The sequence below is a fragment of the Serinus canaria genome, chromosome 18, assembly GCF_022539315.1.
Source record: "Serinus canaria isolate serCan28SL12 chromosome 18, serCan2020, whole genome shotgun sequence".
Taxonomy (NCBI): domain Eukaryota; kingdom Metazoa; phylum Chordata; class Aves; order Passeriformes; family Fringillidae; genus Serinus; species Serinus canaria.
In genome coordinates, this window is record NC_066331.1 from 832,285 (window position 1) to 845,844 (window position 13,560).

The 13,560-nt window shown below is 52.9% G+C and overlaps 1 protein-coding gene across 1 annotated transcript in view; it reads left to right on the forward strand.

The window, feature by feature from the left end:
- The window catches only part of RPTOR (regulatory associated protein of MTOR complex 1), a 101,880-nt gene that overhangs the window by 28,389 nt on the left and 59,931 nt on the right, over nt 1-13,560 (forward strand). Inside the window, exons 5-9 of the mRNA XM_050981569.1 lie at nt 1,233-1,379; nt 3,541-3,716; nt 8,138-8,197; nt 11,642-11,742; nt 12,635-12,779. Of these exons, the coding sequence (XP_050837526.1) occupies nt 1,233-1,379; nt 3,541-3,716; nt 8,138-8,197; nt 11,642-11,742; nt 12,635-12,779 (629 nt within the window). The remainder of the gene's footprint in view (nt 1-1,232; nt 1,380-3,540; nt 3,717-8,137; nt 8,198-11,641; nt 11,743-12,634; nt 12,780-13,560) is intronic.

Below are 13,560 nucleotides of genomic sequence, written 5' to 3' on the forward strand. Positions count from 1 at the left end.
GGACGGGCTGTTCCTGCCTCATCCCACCCCACAGTGATTTGCAGAGCTCCAGCTCCCTAAAACTTCAGCTTTTATCAACAGATCTCCCTATTAATTTTAATGAAGCAACCCAAACTGTTACATGTGGCCAAAAGTGGGTTTGGAAATGCCTTTCCCCTCCCTGCCTTACATAACCCTTGGTTTATGGTACCTCCTGTCTTTATCGGCGCTGATACGTGCCCTTGAAAATTTGATTTTTGTAAAAAGTTTACTGGTTTTATTACAGCTATTTTAAGTCTCTTGAATTTAAATGAGAGTTATGATCCCATCCATCATCCTGCTGATGTTAATAGGAACATCACAGCTCTTCCTGAGGATTTTGGGCTGAGCTCAGGCTTGGAGGAACACCAGGTTGCTCTCTGCCTGCAGCTGAGAAGGATCCTGCTGGCAGCCACTGGCTGTTTGGTGGTGACTCTTTGCAGGCAGGAATCTGTGGTTTATATTTTCAGCTCACTTGGTTCAGGATTGGCTCCTCAGAGCTGGTTTTAAGTGGCTGATTTTTATCCTCTTGCCTCCAGTTATTTGGGGGCGTTGGTTAAGATGGAAGACAAGGAACAAGATCCTTCCTATTTCCAGAAAGGGAACTGTGGGCACCTCACCCTGTTGAAGGCAGCTTTGTTGGTTTTAATTTTAATGGATAATTTGGAAAGTTGCACAGAAGCTAAAGCTGTAATAAAATTATGAAGCATCTCGTTAGGCTCAGGCGGGGTAGTGCTGATGGGCTGCAGGGGCTTAATTAGCCATCCTGATTTATTGATGGGGTTTTCAGTTTAAGATGTTTGATGTTAAATTAAAGACAGCTGGTTTGCATCCTTTATCAGTGTTGCAGAAATTTGGGATAAAATTGGACTATTAAATGCTGTTTGGAGTTGTTAGCACATATCAGAGCTCTAAATATCTGAAAACTCTTGGCAAAGTTTTGGGCTTTTTTTTTTTTTTTTTTAGGGTTGGGTGTTTCAAATAATGCCACAATAAAATCTGCTTGTTGCTTGCGTTGCCTTGGGCTCACATCCCCACTATTGGCAGATACTGACTGGGACTTGTACTCATTAATAAGTCCAGTCTAGGTTTTATTTTTTTATTTTTGGCTTTCAGAGTTGGGGTTTGTGGTGTGTTTTATCACCTCCCCCAGTGCAGGCCCCGTTCCTTCCCTGGTGACTGCAGTGGTGCTTTCCTTTCCTTTCCTCCTGCAGAACTACACCCAGTACATCCCCCTGTCCATCTATGACCTGCAGACCTGGATGGGGAGCCCTTCCATCTTTGTCTACGACTGCTCCAACGCCGGCCTCATCGTCAAGTCCTTCAAGCAGTTTGCACTACAGAGAGAGCAGGAGCTGGAGGTGAGAGCTCAGCCTGCTGCCCTTCCCTGAGCACAAAGGAAGTTCAAGCTTGCTTTGCTGTGTACGCTGAAAAATGTGTTCAAAGCTGTGTTGGAAGGCAAATTAATTTGCAAATAACTTTGCCACTCTGATCTTTCTGGTTCAGTTTGCTATCCCATTAAACTTGGAGTGATTTTTAATACAAGCAGTAATTAAATGTTAATGTTAATAGAATCAATTTGGGGCCCTAATGGTCTTTTCTGCTGAGATGAATGCTGAGGTGAACAAGACATCATTTTTTGGTTGCAAAACTCTGGTATCTGGGGCTGTACTTGGATGCAGTTGTGGTTTTGTGCCGTTGAAGTGAATGCAAAAACGTGGAGGAACAAAACCCTGATCCACACAGGGATTGTCCTGGTGGTTCCAGTTCTGCAGAGTGTGGAATGTGTTCCCAGTGAAAAGCTGTCTTTGGTTGCAAATGGAATTAGTGATACATTTCTTGAAGCAAATCTGAAATGCAGAGTGGAAGGGAAGAAGCTGGAATGTTCTGTGCAGCCTCCCCCTGCTCCCAGGGAAAGGACATTGGTACAGATTCACTTCTCACACCTCTAGGACACTGGATTAGAAACCCCAGAACTTCAAGGAAGGAATATTAATTAATCAGGCAACTGAGTGCCACAAATAAGCTCCAGACAGATGTTAGGTGTCCCTGCCTGTCAGTCCTTTCCTTTGGAATTCCAGATTTTGGAGATGCTTTAGTGGGGGCTCTTTGGCAGGTGGAAATTCCATTGTACTGCAGAAGACAGCCTGATAGCCTGGGGTATGCAGATCATTTCATTATTCCTTCTCTTCCATAAAACAATCCCATATTTTGTAGCAATGACACCCTTCCCATAGTCTGTGGCTTGGGAAGAGCATGAAACTGCCAGACAGGGGTCGATAGAACTGGGAGCAGAAGTCAGAGAAAGGTGGGCTGAATATCCTTCCCCAGGTTTCCCTCTCAGCCTGGGACTTGCTGGGATGTTTCTGGGGCCTCCCTCCTTTGTGGATACAATGCTCCCTTCAGCACTTTGGGTTTGGTTTCTCATTCTGTTCCCAAGCAGGTTGAGCAGGTCTGACTTCACCCTCCCTTTCTCTGCTCTCCTCACCAAGTTCCTTTTGCCCTTGGCTGGTGCTGAGCTCCAGAAGGACTTGAGGCTGCTGTGGGGGGAGCAGCCCCAGGGGACCTCTCTGTGAGGCAGATCCACTGCTCAGGTAGGGTTTGTGCAGGAAAACCTCTGCAAGTCCAGCCAAGGGAGCAGGATCAGCAAGAGTGACAAAGTCTTTATGTCAACATTCCATCCCATCCCATCTTCTGTGGGATTTATCATCCTGTGGAATATGTGAGGCTCCATGGGACAGCTGCTTTAGTATTGCAGCACAGGTTAACACTGCCACTTGGTTATGAAAATACTTCCAGGGTTATGTGTCTGCTTTTCATTCTGCCCTTAGATTTCATTAACTCCTGGTGCCTGGCTGAGGCTGCTGCTGGTGGGGAGCAGAGAGCAGAGCCCTGCTAACAGACCCAGCAGAGCGCTCACGGCGTCAGACAGCGTGGAGGGGAATTCATTTGGAAAATTATAAATTATCCAATTGTTCAAATTCATGAAAAGTGAAGCAAAGCTGCAACTCATGCTCCATAGGGGCTGCCAGAGTGATCAGGATAATTGTTCCCCATTTCCCTGCAAGCAGATCAGAGGAGTTTGCTCTTCCTTTCATCTGCCAGAGGGATTCTCACTTCCTGATTCCGTGTCTTGCCCTAATGAAAAAATGCAAAATGTTGGAAGGAAACTTTGGTGGCTGAAGTTCACTTTGTTTACCTGGTTCAGAAAGGGGCTGGGAAGATAATTTGTGTTTTCACTCCCTGAATTATTACTCTCAAAGATCATGTTCTTAGTCAAACCCCTAAATAGGAGAATCCCCGTGCTTTTGGAAAGTGGGAATGTTGATCTCTAGGGCATTTTGGCTTTCCACACTGAGGTTTGGTCTGCAGGGTAACTCTGGGCTGACTCTGGACTTGGCTGAGTGCTGTTGATGAGATGTGAGTTAAAGCTGTGCTGGTGCTGCCACACTGGCAGCTCTCCCTGGGCTATTTCCTGACCTCCCCTGACTCCCCCCTGGGGAATTGCCTTGTTCTCCACAGGTGGCTGCCATTAACCCCAACCACCCCCTTGCCCAGATGCCTCTGCCCCCCTCCATGAAGAACTGCATCCAGCTGGCAGCCTGTGAGGCCAACGAGCTGCTGCCCATGATCCCAGACCTGCCTGCAGACCTGTTCACCTCCTGCCTCACCACCCCCATCAAGATTGCCCTGCGCTGGTGAGTGAGAGCCCCCTGGGCTTGGGGGACCCAAAACTGCTCCTAAACCTCCCCCTGCCCCTGCCTGGGGCACAGCAGGGCTTGGGGACCCAAAACTGCTCCTAAACCTCCCCCTGCCCCTGCCTGGGGCACAGCAGGGCTTGGGGACCCAAAACTGCTCCTAAACCTCCCCCTGCCCCTGCCTGGGGCACAGCAGGGCTTGGGGGACCCAAAACTACTCCTAAACCTCCCCCTGCCCCTGCCTGGGGCACAGCAGGGCTTGGGGGGCCCAAAACTGCTCCTGACCCAGAGCAACCCTGCAGTATTGAACAGCAGGGCTTGAACTGGGCACTGGGGACAGGGGCTTATTAATGAGAGCTAGAAAGGTGAAAATGTTGTTATCTTCTGCTTATTGTGTTTTAGTTTCCAGCTCAATATCTAGGTTTGCTCAGATTAAGGGGGTTACTGATCTGGGAATTAAATATCTGCTTCCTCAGAGAGCAGGAATGTACACAGTGCAATACAGCTCTCTGCAAACTGTCCTTTGCACAAATCACATCCCAAATATTGCAGTTGCTGTAAATAATGCAGTAGCTCTAAACAGTGCTGGAGTGAGAGGAAGGGAGTGATAAAGCAGGGAAAGATGTTCTGGAATGACAGCCCAAGTTAATTAGGCAGAAAGTTAGAAAAGGCTTTTCCAGGAGCAGTGTTTCACCCAGCACCAGGGACCTGAGTGTGGAGCCCCCAGAGCTCAGAGCTCTGCTCCCAGAGGTTCCTCCAGCTCTCCTCTCAGGTTTGTGCCTGGTCCAGCATGGAATAACTTCAGGGCATTGCTGGGCAGGGTTTGAGCAGGCAGAAGCCCACAGACCCTGCAGGTGGTGGTGAGAAATTGTCACCACAGCTCCAAGAGTTACTCACTGCCCTTTGGGGATATTTGTAATAGATCACAAGTCTTTAAACTCCTTCTGTTTCACATCAGCAGCAAACTGGGTGAGTTCTGTGCCAGGCTCTGGTTTGGGGACGTGGAGTCTGTAGCAGAGGTTTTGTGGTGGGTTTTGTTGGTTAGATTGCTAAGGAAGGTTGTTTTGGGATTCTGGGATCTGCTCAGGAGTTTCCTGTTCCTCATCTCCATGGGAACGTCGCTGAGCAGGGCAGGTTCTGCACAGGGCACACCTGCACCAGCCTGGGAGATTCTCTGAGCTGACTCTCAGGGGTTTGACAGGAAAGGTGTCTGGAAAACTGCTCAGGGGAGGGGTTCAAACCCTCAGCCTCAGCTGGCTGGTGTGCAAGGTGCCAAGGGAGCTCCTAGGTAGTGAGGAATTTCCTCCACTTCCAGTCCAGTGACTGTGTGGTGTTCACTGCACTCTCAGGAGTTTTGTTCTCTGATGGATGTTTGTGCTCCTTCTGTCCCCAGGTGGTTGGCATTGTTGCAGGTGTGGTTTGATCCTTGCAATCCTGTAAATAATAAGTGCTGCTGTGGATCATGGGCTTTTACTGGTGTTAAACACAACAAATGCAAAACCAGAGCCTCTGCTGCATTCTGAGGGTTTGAGCAAAGCTGTGTTGATGTCCTAAAGCTGTTAGCCAAAAATCAACCCAGAGACCTTTGCCATTAAACCTTCCCTCTTCCTAGAGCTGACCCAGAACCCTGTGGAACTGCTTGTGAAATACAGCATTTGTGCAGTTCCAGGCTGGCACTCTAATGAGGTTTCATACAGGGAATTTATGGGCAAATGGAAGCTTGGATAAACGTTTATCCCTCCCATGTTGTTCTCTGTAGCAAAGTCACTGAAGGACAAAATCCCTGCTCAGCTGGGGCTGCAGCTGCAGCCACTTCTGTCTGATTCCAGGGGCAGTGAGGCTGATGCTGGGAGGAGGAGCAGGGCTCAGCCAAGCCCTTGGGATGTGGGGCAGGAGTTGCTGGTGCCAGGCTGCAGTTCCAGGAGCCTGGGCCCTGTGGGTGCTGGCTGTCCTCGTGTGCAGGGAGTGCTGACGTGTTCCAGACAGATCTGCAGCTATATAAAGCTCCGGGTGAGGCAGGCTGGCAGCTAAGCTGCAGGGATTGTTAATCCTGACGGATCTGGCTGTCGGGAGGCAGGCAGGGTGGTCAGGAGGGTTTGGAGCCCTGCCTTACACAGGTCCTGCTGCCTCGGGGGCTCAGAGCACAGGCAGCTCCCCTGGAGGCTGAGCTTGGGGCTGACTCGTGGCCACCACTCCTGGAAGGTGCACACGAGCTGCAGCCACACACTCAGCTGCCTTCAGGTCCATACAGAGGGGTAGGGGTCTGGAAGGGGCTGGAAAAGCCCCAGACAGCAAGGAGCAGGAGGCTGGGGAGCTGCTCAGCCTGGGGAGCTGGAGATGTGCACTTTGTCCTCAGGCACAGCCAGCGTGAGAAGGGAATGGGAAGGACCAGAGCTCTGCCTGCTGCTGCTCTCTTCAAAGTGGGGTTTTCCCTACTGTATTCATTTTGCATTTCTGCTTGAATTTTGGGGTCAGCTCAGGCAATCCTGTGTCCCACATTGGTTTAGACAAACTACACTGGGTTTCAAAATATTCCCAAGCACCATTTCCTGCATTTCTGGGTTCGGGCTGGGAGGGACCTGAGAGCTCACCCAGTGCCACCCCTGCCATGGGCAGGGACACCTCCCACTGTCCCAGGGTGTCCAAGTCCAGTCCAACCTGGTCTTTGAGGTTTATCTTCTCTAATCTGGGACTGTCAGCACCTCCCACTGTCCCAGGGTGCTCCAAGCTCTGTCCAAGCTGGCCTGGGACACTCCAGGGCCACCCTGCTTTGGAGGCAGCAGATGTCACCCTGCAGAGCTGTGCTGCTCTCATGCTCTTTCCAGGCAGCACCAGAAGGGTTAAACTCTGCAGCCTCATCCAGGGGCCTGGCTCTGCCAGCCTGAGTCTGCCTGGGGCTGTTTGGGAGGGAATTTCCCTGCATGGCTCTGTAATACACTGCCATAAGAATTTTATATTTCAGCAGATTGCACAGGGATCCCACTGCAGCTTCCTGGGATCTTTGTGGCTTCTCTTTGTGCTGGATGACACATCAGGAGAGCAGCCTGGGGACCATGAGCTTCCCAGAGCCTGTCCCAGTCCTGGGCTCCAGTGGATGCCCCTCAGGCAGGGGATGCCACAGGGAGACTGGAGTGGTGCTCAGGATCTCGGAAATGAGCTCTGCATGTCTTGTTTTGAATGAGTCATTGTTCTCCCCTTGGTCTGGGGAGAAACCCTTTGGACATGGACAGTGTGGCTCTGGTGAGATGGCACTGCTGGGCAGCTGAGCCCTGGTGTCCCCAGCGTGGGGCAAATGTCAGCTGAGGTGCACTGAGGGGTCAGTTCCTCCTCCAGCAGCAGGGAGTGGGTTCCTGGGGGCTGGGGCACTGGGCTGGGGGTGTGGGGCTGCCAGAGGAGCCATTCCAAGCTGCATTTGCTGGGTTTCCATCTCAGAGCTGTTCCCAGTGCTGCCCTGTGCTCCCAGGAGGGCTGGAGGAGGGGGCAGCTCCCCCCTCCCACACACTCAGCTTTAGCAGCTCTGGGGATTTTCCAGGCACTGCTGACAGGACTGCATTTCCAGGGCTGCTGTTCCTGGAGTAGTGGGATTTGTAAGGCTGAGGAAATGCAGTCAGCAGTTTTTTAATGAAAAAACAGAGGTGTCTGAGCCTGACACCTTCCTCCCGTCCCTCCTCTGCCTCCCCTGCCCGCCATGCCCTAATCCAGGGAATCCCAGGCAGGGCTGAGCACTGTCCCAGCAGCACAGCCCTCCTGCTCTGTCCTGTGATCCCAGAGCTGAGCACAGCCCTCCTGCTCTGTCCTGTGATCAATCCCCAGAGCTGAGCACAGCCCTCCTGCCCTGTCCTGTGCTCCCCAGAGCTGAGCACAGCCCTCCTGCCCTGTCCTGTGCTCCCAGAGCTGAGCACAGCCCTCCTGCTCTGTCCTGTTCTCCCAGAGCTGAGCACAGCCCTCCTGCTCTGTCCTGTGCTCCCAGAGCTGAGCACAGCCCTCCTGCCCTGTCCTGTGATCAATCCCCAGAGCTGAGCACAGCCCTCCTGCCCTGTCCTGTGCTCCCAGAGCTGAGCACAGCCCTCCTGCCCTGTCCTGTGCTCCCAGAGCTGAGCACAGCCCTCCTGCCCTGTCCTGTGATCCCAGAGGCTGTGCTGGATGCTGGGAGCCCTTTTCCCCCTGTGTGCTCGAGCACTTGTCACCCTGACAGTTAGAGTGGCCCAGCTGTGACACCTGGGGATGGAAATGGCCCCAGAATCACCAGGGTGACAAATGGGTGACAAATGCTGCGGGCCTGGTTTGGCTCTGACCAGGCTGTGCTGAAGGTCCCTGCCCAAGCAGGAGCAGTGCAATAAGAGCCCTCCTCCTGCACCTCTCCACAGAGCCTGCTCATTAACCACTCAATTAATGAGCTCTGCTTTACTGTCTCTCCCCAGGTTCTGCATGCAGAAGAGTGTCAGGCTGGTGCCAGGAGTCACGCTGGATTTAATAGAGAAGTAAGTCAAGTTTTAAATGTACTGGGGTGTCCTGGAAGGGGCCAGGAGGGCAGAGTCTGGGTGTAAGTGTAAATCCTGAGCAGGAGAGTGTTCCCAGAGCTCCCTGGTGCTCTGTGAGGGGCTGCAAGGTGTGGGGGAGTGCAGCTGCCCAGGGCACCTGGTCAGTGGTGGGGTGAGGTCACAGCAGCTCCCATTCCTGTGCCATTTCAGCCTGTTTGCAATCAGCTGGGGTTCAAACAGCCTCTGAGTGCTGCCAGCCCTTCCAGAGGTGTGTTGGGTTAGCCAGGTTCATCAGCAGTGCTGAGGTTTTTAATTGTGCTCATTTTATGTGTGAAAAATGGATAATCCCCTCTCAGCTGGGGAGAGCGAGTGATCATTTGTACAAAGCTGCATTTCAGGGACACTCATTGGACCAGAATAAAAACAGAGTTTACAACTGACAGCAGAGGCCAGCCCTGTCTCAGAGGAGGTGTCAGGGAGCTTCTCAGGGCAAGAACTCACCACGAGGTGTTGCTTCCTCTGAAAGCTCTGGGGAGTGTGCTGGGCTTTGGGTTCTTGTGGCCCCGAGGAGGTGGGAGCAGGAAGGAAACCCCCTGGGGCTGGGTGCCAGAGGGGTGCCCAGCTTTGGGGGTGAGGAGGAGACTCAGGCCACTGCAGAAACTATGGATGGGGTAGGTTAAATAATTAACAATTGCTACAAGAGTGACTCTAATCAGAGATGGTGAGGTCACTGAAGGTCTGAGACAGCTCTGACTCAGCCTCACAGAGCACTTGGATCTTAAATCCTCCTTGAATGAAGGTTTCCTGGCAGAAATGGGTTTTGTTCGGGCTCTTGCTCTGTGCTGTGCCACAGCACACGCGTGTGCCAGCAGCAGCTTCCTGTGGATATCAAATATTTAAACCTCATCAGCTTCCTCTGCTCCTTATATCAATTATGGAAAACACAGATTTTTATTGCAGTCTCGAGACAGAGCCAGAGTAATTCCTGGATTGCCTATGTGTATATTGTAATTTATAATTCAGTTGTCTTTAAAACTGGGGAGGGAGTTTATATTGCAATTAAGCTGCAGACTTTGAGGCTAAATGAAGCTGCACCTTCTCTGAAGGGCTCCAATTTCCAATTATCCAGGCTCAGCCCATGTCCTGAGGAGGGAACGTGGGGTGGATCCTGATGTGCATTTACATCACAGCTCTTCTGAGATGAAGCCAAACAGTGCCTTAGCTTAGAAATAAAGATCTTTGCTGGAGCCAGACAGCAACATACAAAGGGGTTTTGGTGGAGTGTTGGGAATTTGGGAACTTGTGGCTGCCACCTGATGAGACTTTTGTCTGTGTGCCTCCTGCCCTGGGGGCACTTTTCTGTCTGATCCCAAGGCTTCAGATCATCTGTGCTGGAGGTGGCATGAACTGGGCTTTGTTCTGCTTGCAGAAAGTTTGGGAAAGACCTAAGGAATGGTTGGTGGGAATAAATCTGTGGAGTCCAGAGCTGGGTGCCAGGGATTGGGGATGTACAAGGATGCTCCAATCTCTGTTGCTGCATTGGGCTCCCTCTCCCAAAATCCCCCTCCCAGGGCACCAGGAATGGTCTGTGGCATTCCTGGCATTTCCAGCTTGGGTCCATTGTGCAGAAGGAGGGGATTCTAAACAAGGGGGACAGCAAACAGAGCCTTGAGAGCTGTTCCTGCTTCTGTGGGGCTGCTCAGAGGAGTCTGTGGCAGTCTGAGGAAGGGCTGTGCCTGGGCCCCAGCTCAGTGTCACATCCCTGCAGAGGAGCTGGCTCCCTCTGGCCCCTGGGGCTGGTGACAAAGGTGACAAAGGGCCCCTCTGGGTGGCACCCCGTGGGGAAGGTCCTGCTGTGGCAGGAGCAGAGCCTGCTCCAGGCTGTGGTGCACCAGCACCACATCCATAAAAGTCACCACAAGTGACAAATGGGAGACTAAAATTAATGTTTGTTTCCACTTGAAGCATTATCAAATGTCAGGGGCTGGAAATGGCTCATGTTTTAATGTCTGTTTATTATTTATAGTGGAAGATGATAATTCATGGGTTGCCTTTGCACCTGGGTTTGGCAGTTCCAGCCCCTTGTGGAAATCTCAGTGGAAGGTCCCGGGGGTGCCCTCCCTCCGTGTCCCGGGGGTGCCCTCCCTCCGTGTCCCGGGGGTGCCCTCCCTCCGTGCCCCGTGTCCCGGGGGTGCCCTCCGTGCCCCGTGTCCCGGGGGTGCCCTCCCTCCGTGCCCCGTGTCCCGGGGGTGCCCTCCCTCCGTGTCCCGGGGGTGCCCTCTGTGTGCCAGGGGTGCCCTCTCTCCGTGTCCCGGGGGTGCCCTCTGTGTGCCAGGGGTGCCCTCTGTGTGCCAGAGGGAGCTCCTGGCCCTGTGTCAGAGGCTGCTGTGCCCCAGAGCCCTGGGGGTGCTGGGGCTGTGGCCAGCAGGAGTTTCCCCTCTCACTCTCTCAGGGGGGCTGTGCTGGAGTGGCTCCTTTGTCCCCTCTGTCCCAGGGGCTCAGGCAGGGCAGGCAGAGCCTGTGGGGAGTGCAGAGGGAGGCTGCTGCTCCAGGGCTGGTTTTCATGGCAACGCTGTGCTCACATCCTCCCTCTCTGCAGTGCAGCCTCCCTGCCTTTGTCTTCCTCAGAGCTTGCCCAGCCCGGGCATGGCACACCTGGATCAGCCCTGGGGTGTGGAGGTGGGCACAGGGGCTCTGTGGGTCCTGTCTGAGCAGCTCTGGCCAGGCCAGGAGGTGCCACACAGAGCCTTTGAGGCTGGGAGAGACCTCTGAGATCACTGATCCCCCCCTTGTCCCCAGCCCAGAGTGCCACCTCCAGCCATTCCCTGGACACCTCAGGGATGGGCACTCCAGACCTCCCTGGGCAGCCCCTGCCAAGGCCTGGCCACCCTTTCCAAGGGCAGATTCCCCCTGGAGACTGAAGCCTGCTGTGCAAGTTGCCATCCCAGGCTGCAAGGCAGTGTCTGTCTGGCTGGGGAGGCTGAGCAGGGAAGCCCCCCTGGCCTGGGGAGCCGAGCTGTGCTGCAGAGGGTGCTCTGCAATGCAAATATTGACAGGGAATCCTCAGCAGAGCCTCAGTGGCCCCGTCAGCAATCGCTGCTGCAGAGATCTGTGCTGCCCCTCTGGAACCACAGACAGGGATCTTTCATGAGATGGTAATGGCTGGCTGCTTTAGAGCTGTGTTTATACACGGGGATGGTGCTGTGCATGTGTCAGAGCAGTGAGTGGCCACAGAAAGGCCTCCTGGGCTGGTGCTGACACTTCTGGTATTGAAAATCCTTTCCCAGAATGGCAGGAGGGTTAAATTAGGAATAAAGGCACGGGATGTCTTTGCAGGTTGCTGCATGTTTCTGAAACTTCCTCATCCTGTTGCTGGTACCTTCTCATGAGGGGAAAGGCAAAATACCAGGGGTCCTATAAAGGGTTTTATTTCCCCACCTGTAGGATTCCTGGGAGGCTGAACGACAGGAGAACCCCCCTGGGGGAGCTGAACTGGATCTTCACAGCCATCACAGACACCATTGCCTGGAACGTCCTGCCCAGAGGTGAGGCTGGGGCAGGGAGGGGGTGAGGAGTCACATCCATGAGAAATGGGGAGAAAATGAAACCCTGACCCTGGAAGAACAGATCAGGATGGAGCTGAAAGCTCGTTTGTTTATTTGTTCTTTTTAGCAGAGCGCTGCAGAGACCTGATCATTAGAACCCAGAAAGGGTTTTTCTGTGCTAACACAATCGTTGTAGCTTGAATAATTCTCTTTCTTACTGAATTTGTACAGAGCAATCTGTTTTCCTCCAGCCTTGGTTAGTAGCATGAATAAAGGCTTTTTTTCCCCCCTTTGCTGGTAAGGCAGTTTTGTTTCCCATGAGTAACTTCATCCCTCATTTCCCTGCCCCTGTTGTGCTCTGAATTGGTGCTCCTGGAGCACGAGCAGCCAAATTTGTAAACAGTTCCCCAACCCTGCTCTTCCTAATGCTCACACACAGCATCAATCCTTCTCTGCCCTGTAGAGGAGAGCACATTTGCTATCTTTTAGGATTCATTTTGGCTTCTGGTGAGCACATCACACTGCCAGTTAACAGATGGATAGTTCTTGATTAAACAGCACACAGAGGTCCTGTTCTCCCTCAGTAATTTTCCAAAAACTTAGTCAGGATGAGCTGAAATGAGGCACCAAAAGGGGGATTTGATCCAGAAAAGGCAAAAAGGAGCCCAAGGTAGGAAGTGTTTGTGTTCCTGTAGGATGGAGTAGCCCTGGTGTCTGAGGGGGCTCTGCAGGCAGAATTTCCCTTCCCTGGCTGTGATCACGTCCCTGCAGAGCTGCTGGGGATTCCTCCTTGCTGGAGCAAAAAGTTAACGTGGTTCTATGTCCTGAACCCTTCTTACATGCTGCCTGAGGTGCTGACAGGTGCCTGTGCTGATCCTGCCCTCTCTCTCAGATCTCTTCCAGAAGCTCTTCCGGCAGGACCTGCTGGTGGCCAGCTTGTTCCGGAACTTTCTGCTGGCAGAGAGGATCATGAGGTCCTACAACTGCACCCCTGTGAGCAGCCCCAGGCTGCCCCCCACCTACATGCACGCCATGTGGTGAGTGCTGGGAGCTCCTGGGCCCTGCAGGTGGCCTGCAGCACCCTGGGCTGGTGGCAGGTGGCCCTGCCCCTGGGGGGGGCTGGTGACACTTCAGGGTCCCCTCCAGCCCAGACCATGCCATGGCTCCAGCTGGATCTGTGCAGGGCTTCCCTGGGGCAGGATTGTATTTGGGGTCCCCCAGCACAGGGAGGAAGGATGGATCTGACTCCATGTACTCAGAAGGCTCATTTATTGTTTTATGGTACTATATGATATTAAAGAATACTAAACTACACTAAAGAGCACAGACAGAGGGCTAAAAAGATAATAATGAAAACTTGTGACTCTCTGCAGAGCCCTGACACAGCCTGGCCCTGATTGGCCAAAGAGTGAAAATAATTCACATGAAACCAATGAAACAATCTCCAAACACATTCCAGACCAGCAAAACACAGGAGAAGCAAATGAGATCAGAACTGTTCTCCTTTTTCTCTGAGGCTTCTCAGCTTCCCAGGAGAAAATCCTGGCACAGGGATTTTCCAGAGAATGTGGGTGTGGGAGGTCAGCCAGTGGATCAGGGTGGAGCAGCTTGTGGCAGCTGAAGCCCATCCCCAGAGCTGCTCCTGCTCTGGGCACCCAGATCCTGCAGTGCTGTGCTGCAGGAGCTCCCCTGCAGCCCTGCAGCTCTCACTGCAGCTCCACAGCAGTGCTCACCCCTCCTGTGCTCCCCAGGGACTGGCTGGGCTGGGCTGGGCAGATCCTCACCCTGTGCTGCTGAATAGAAGAAATTCCTGCTGCA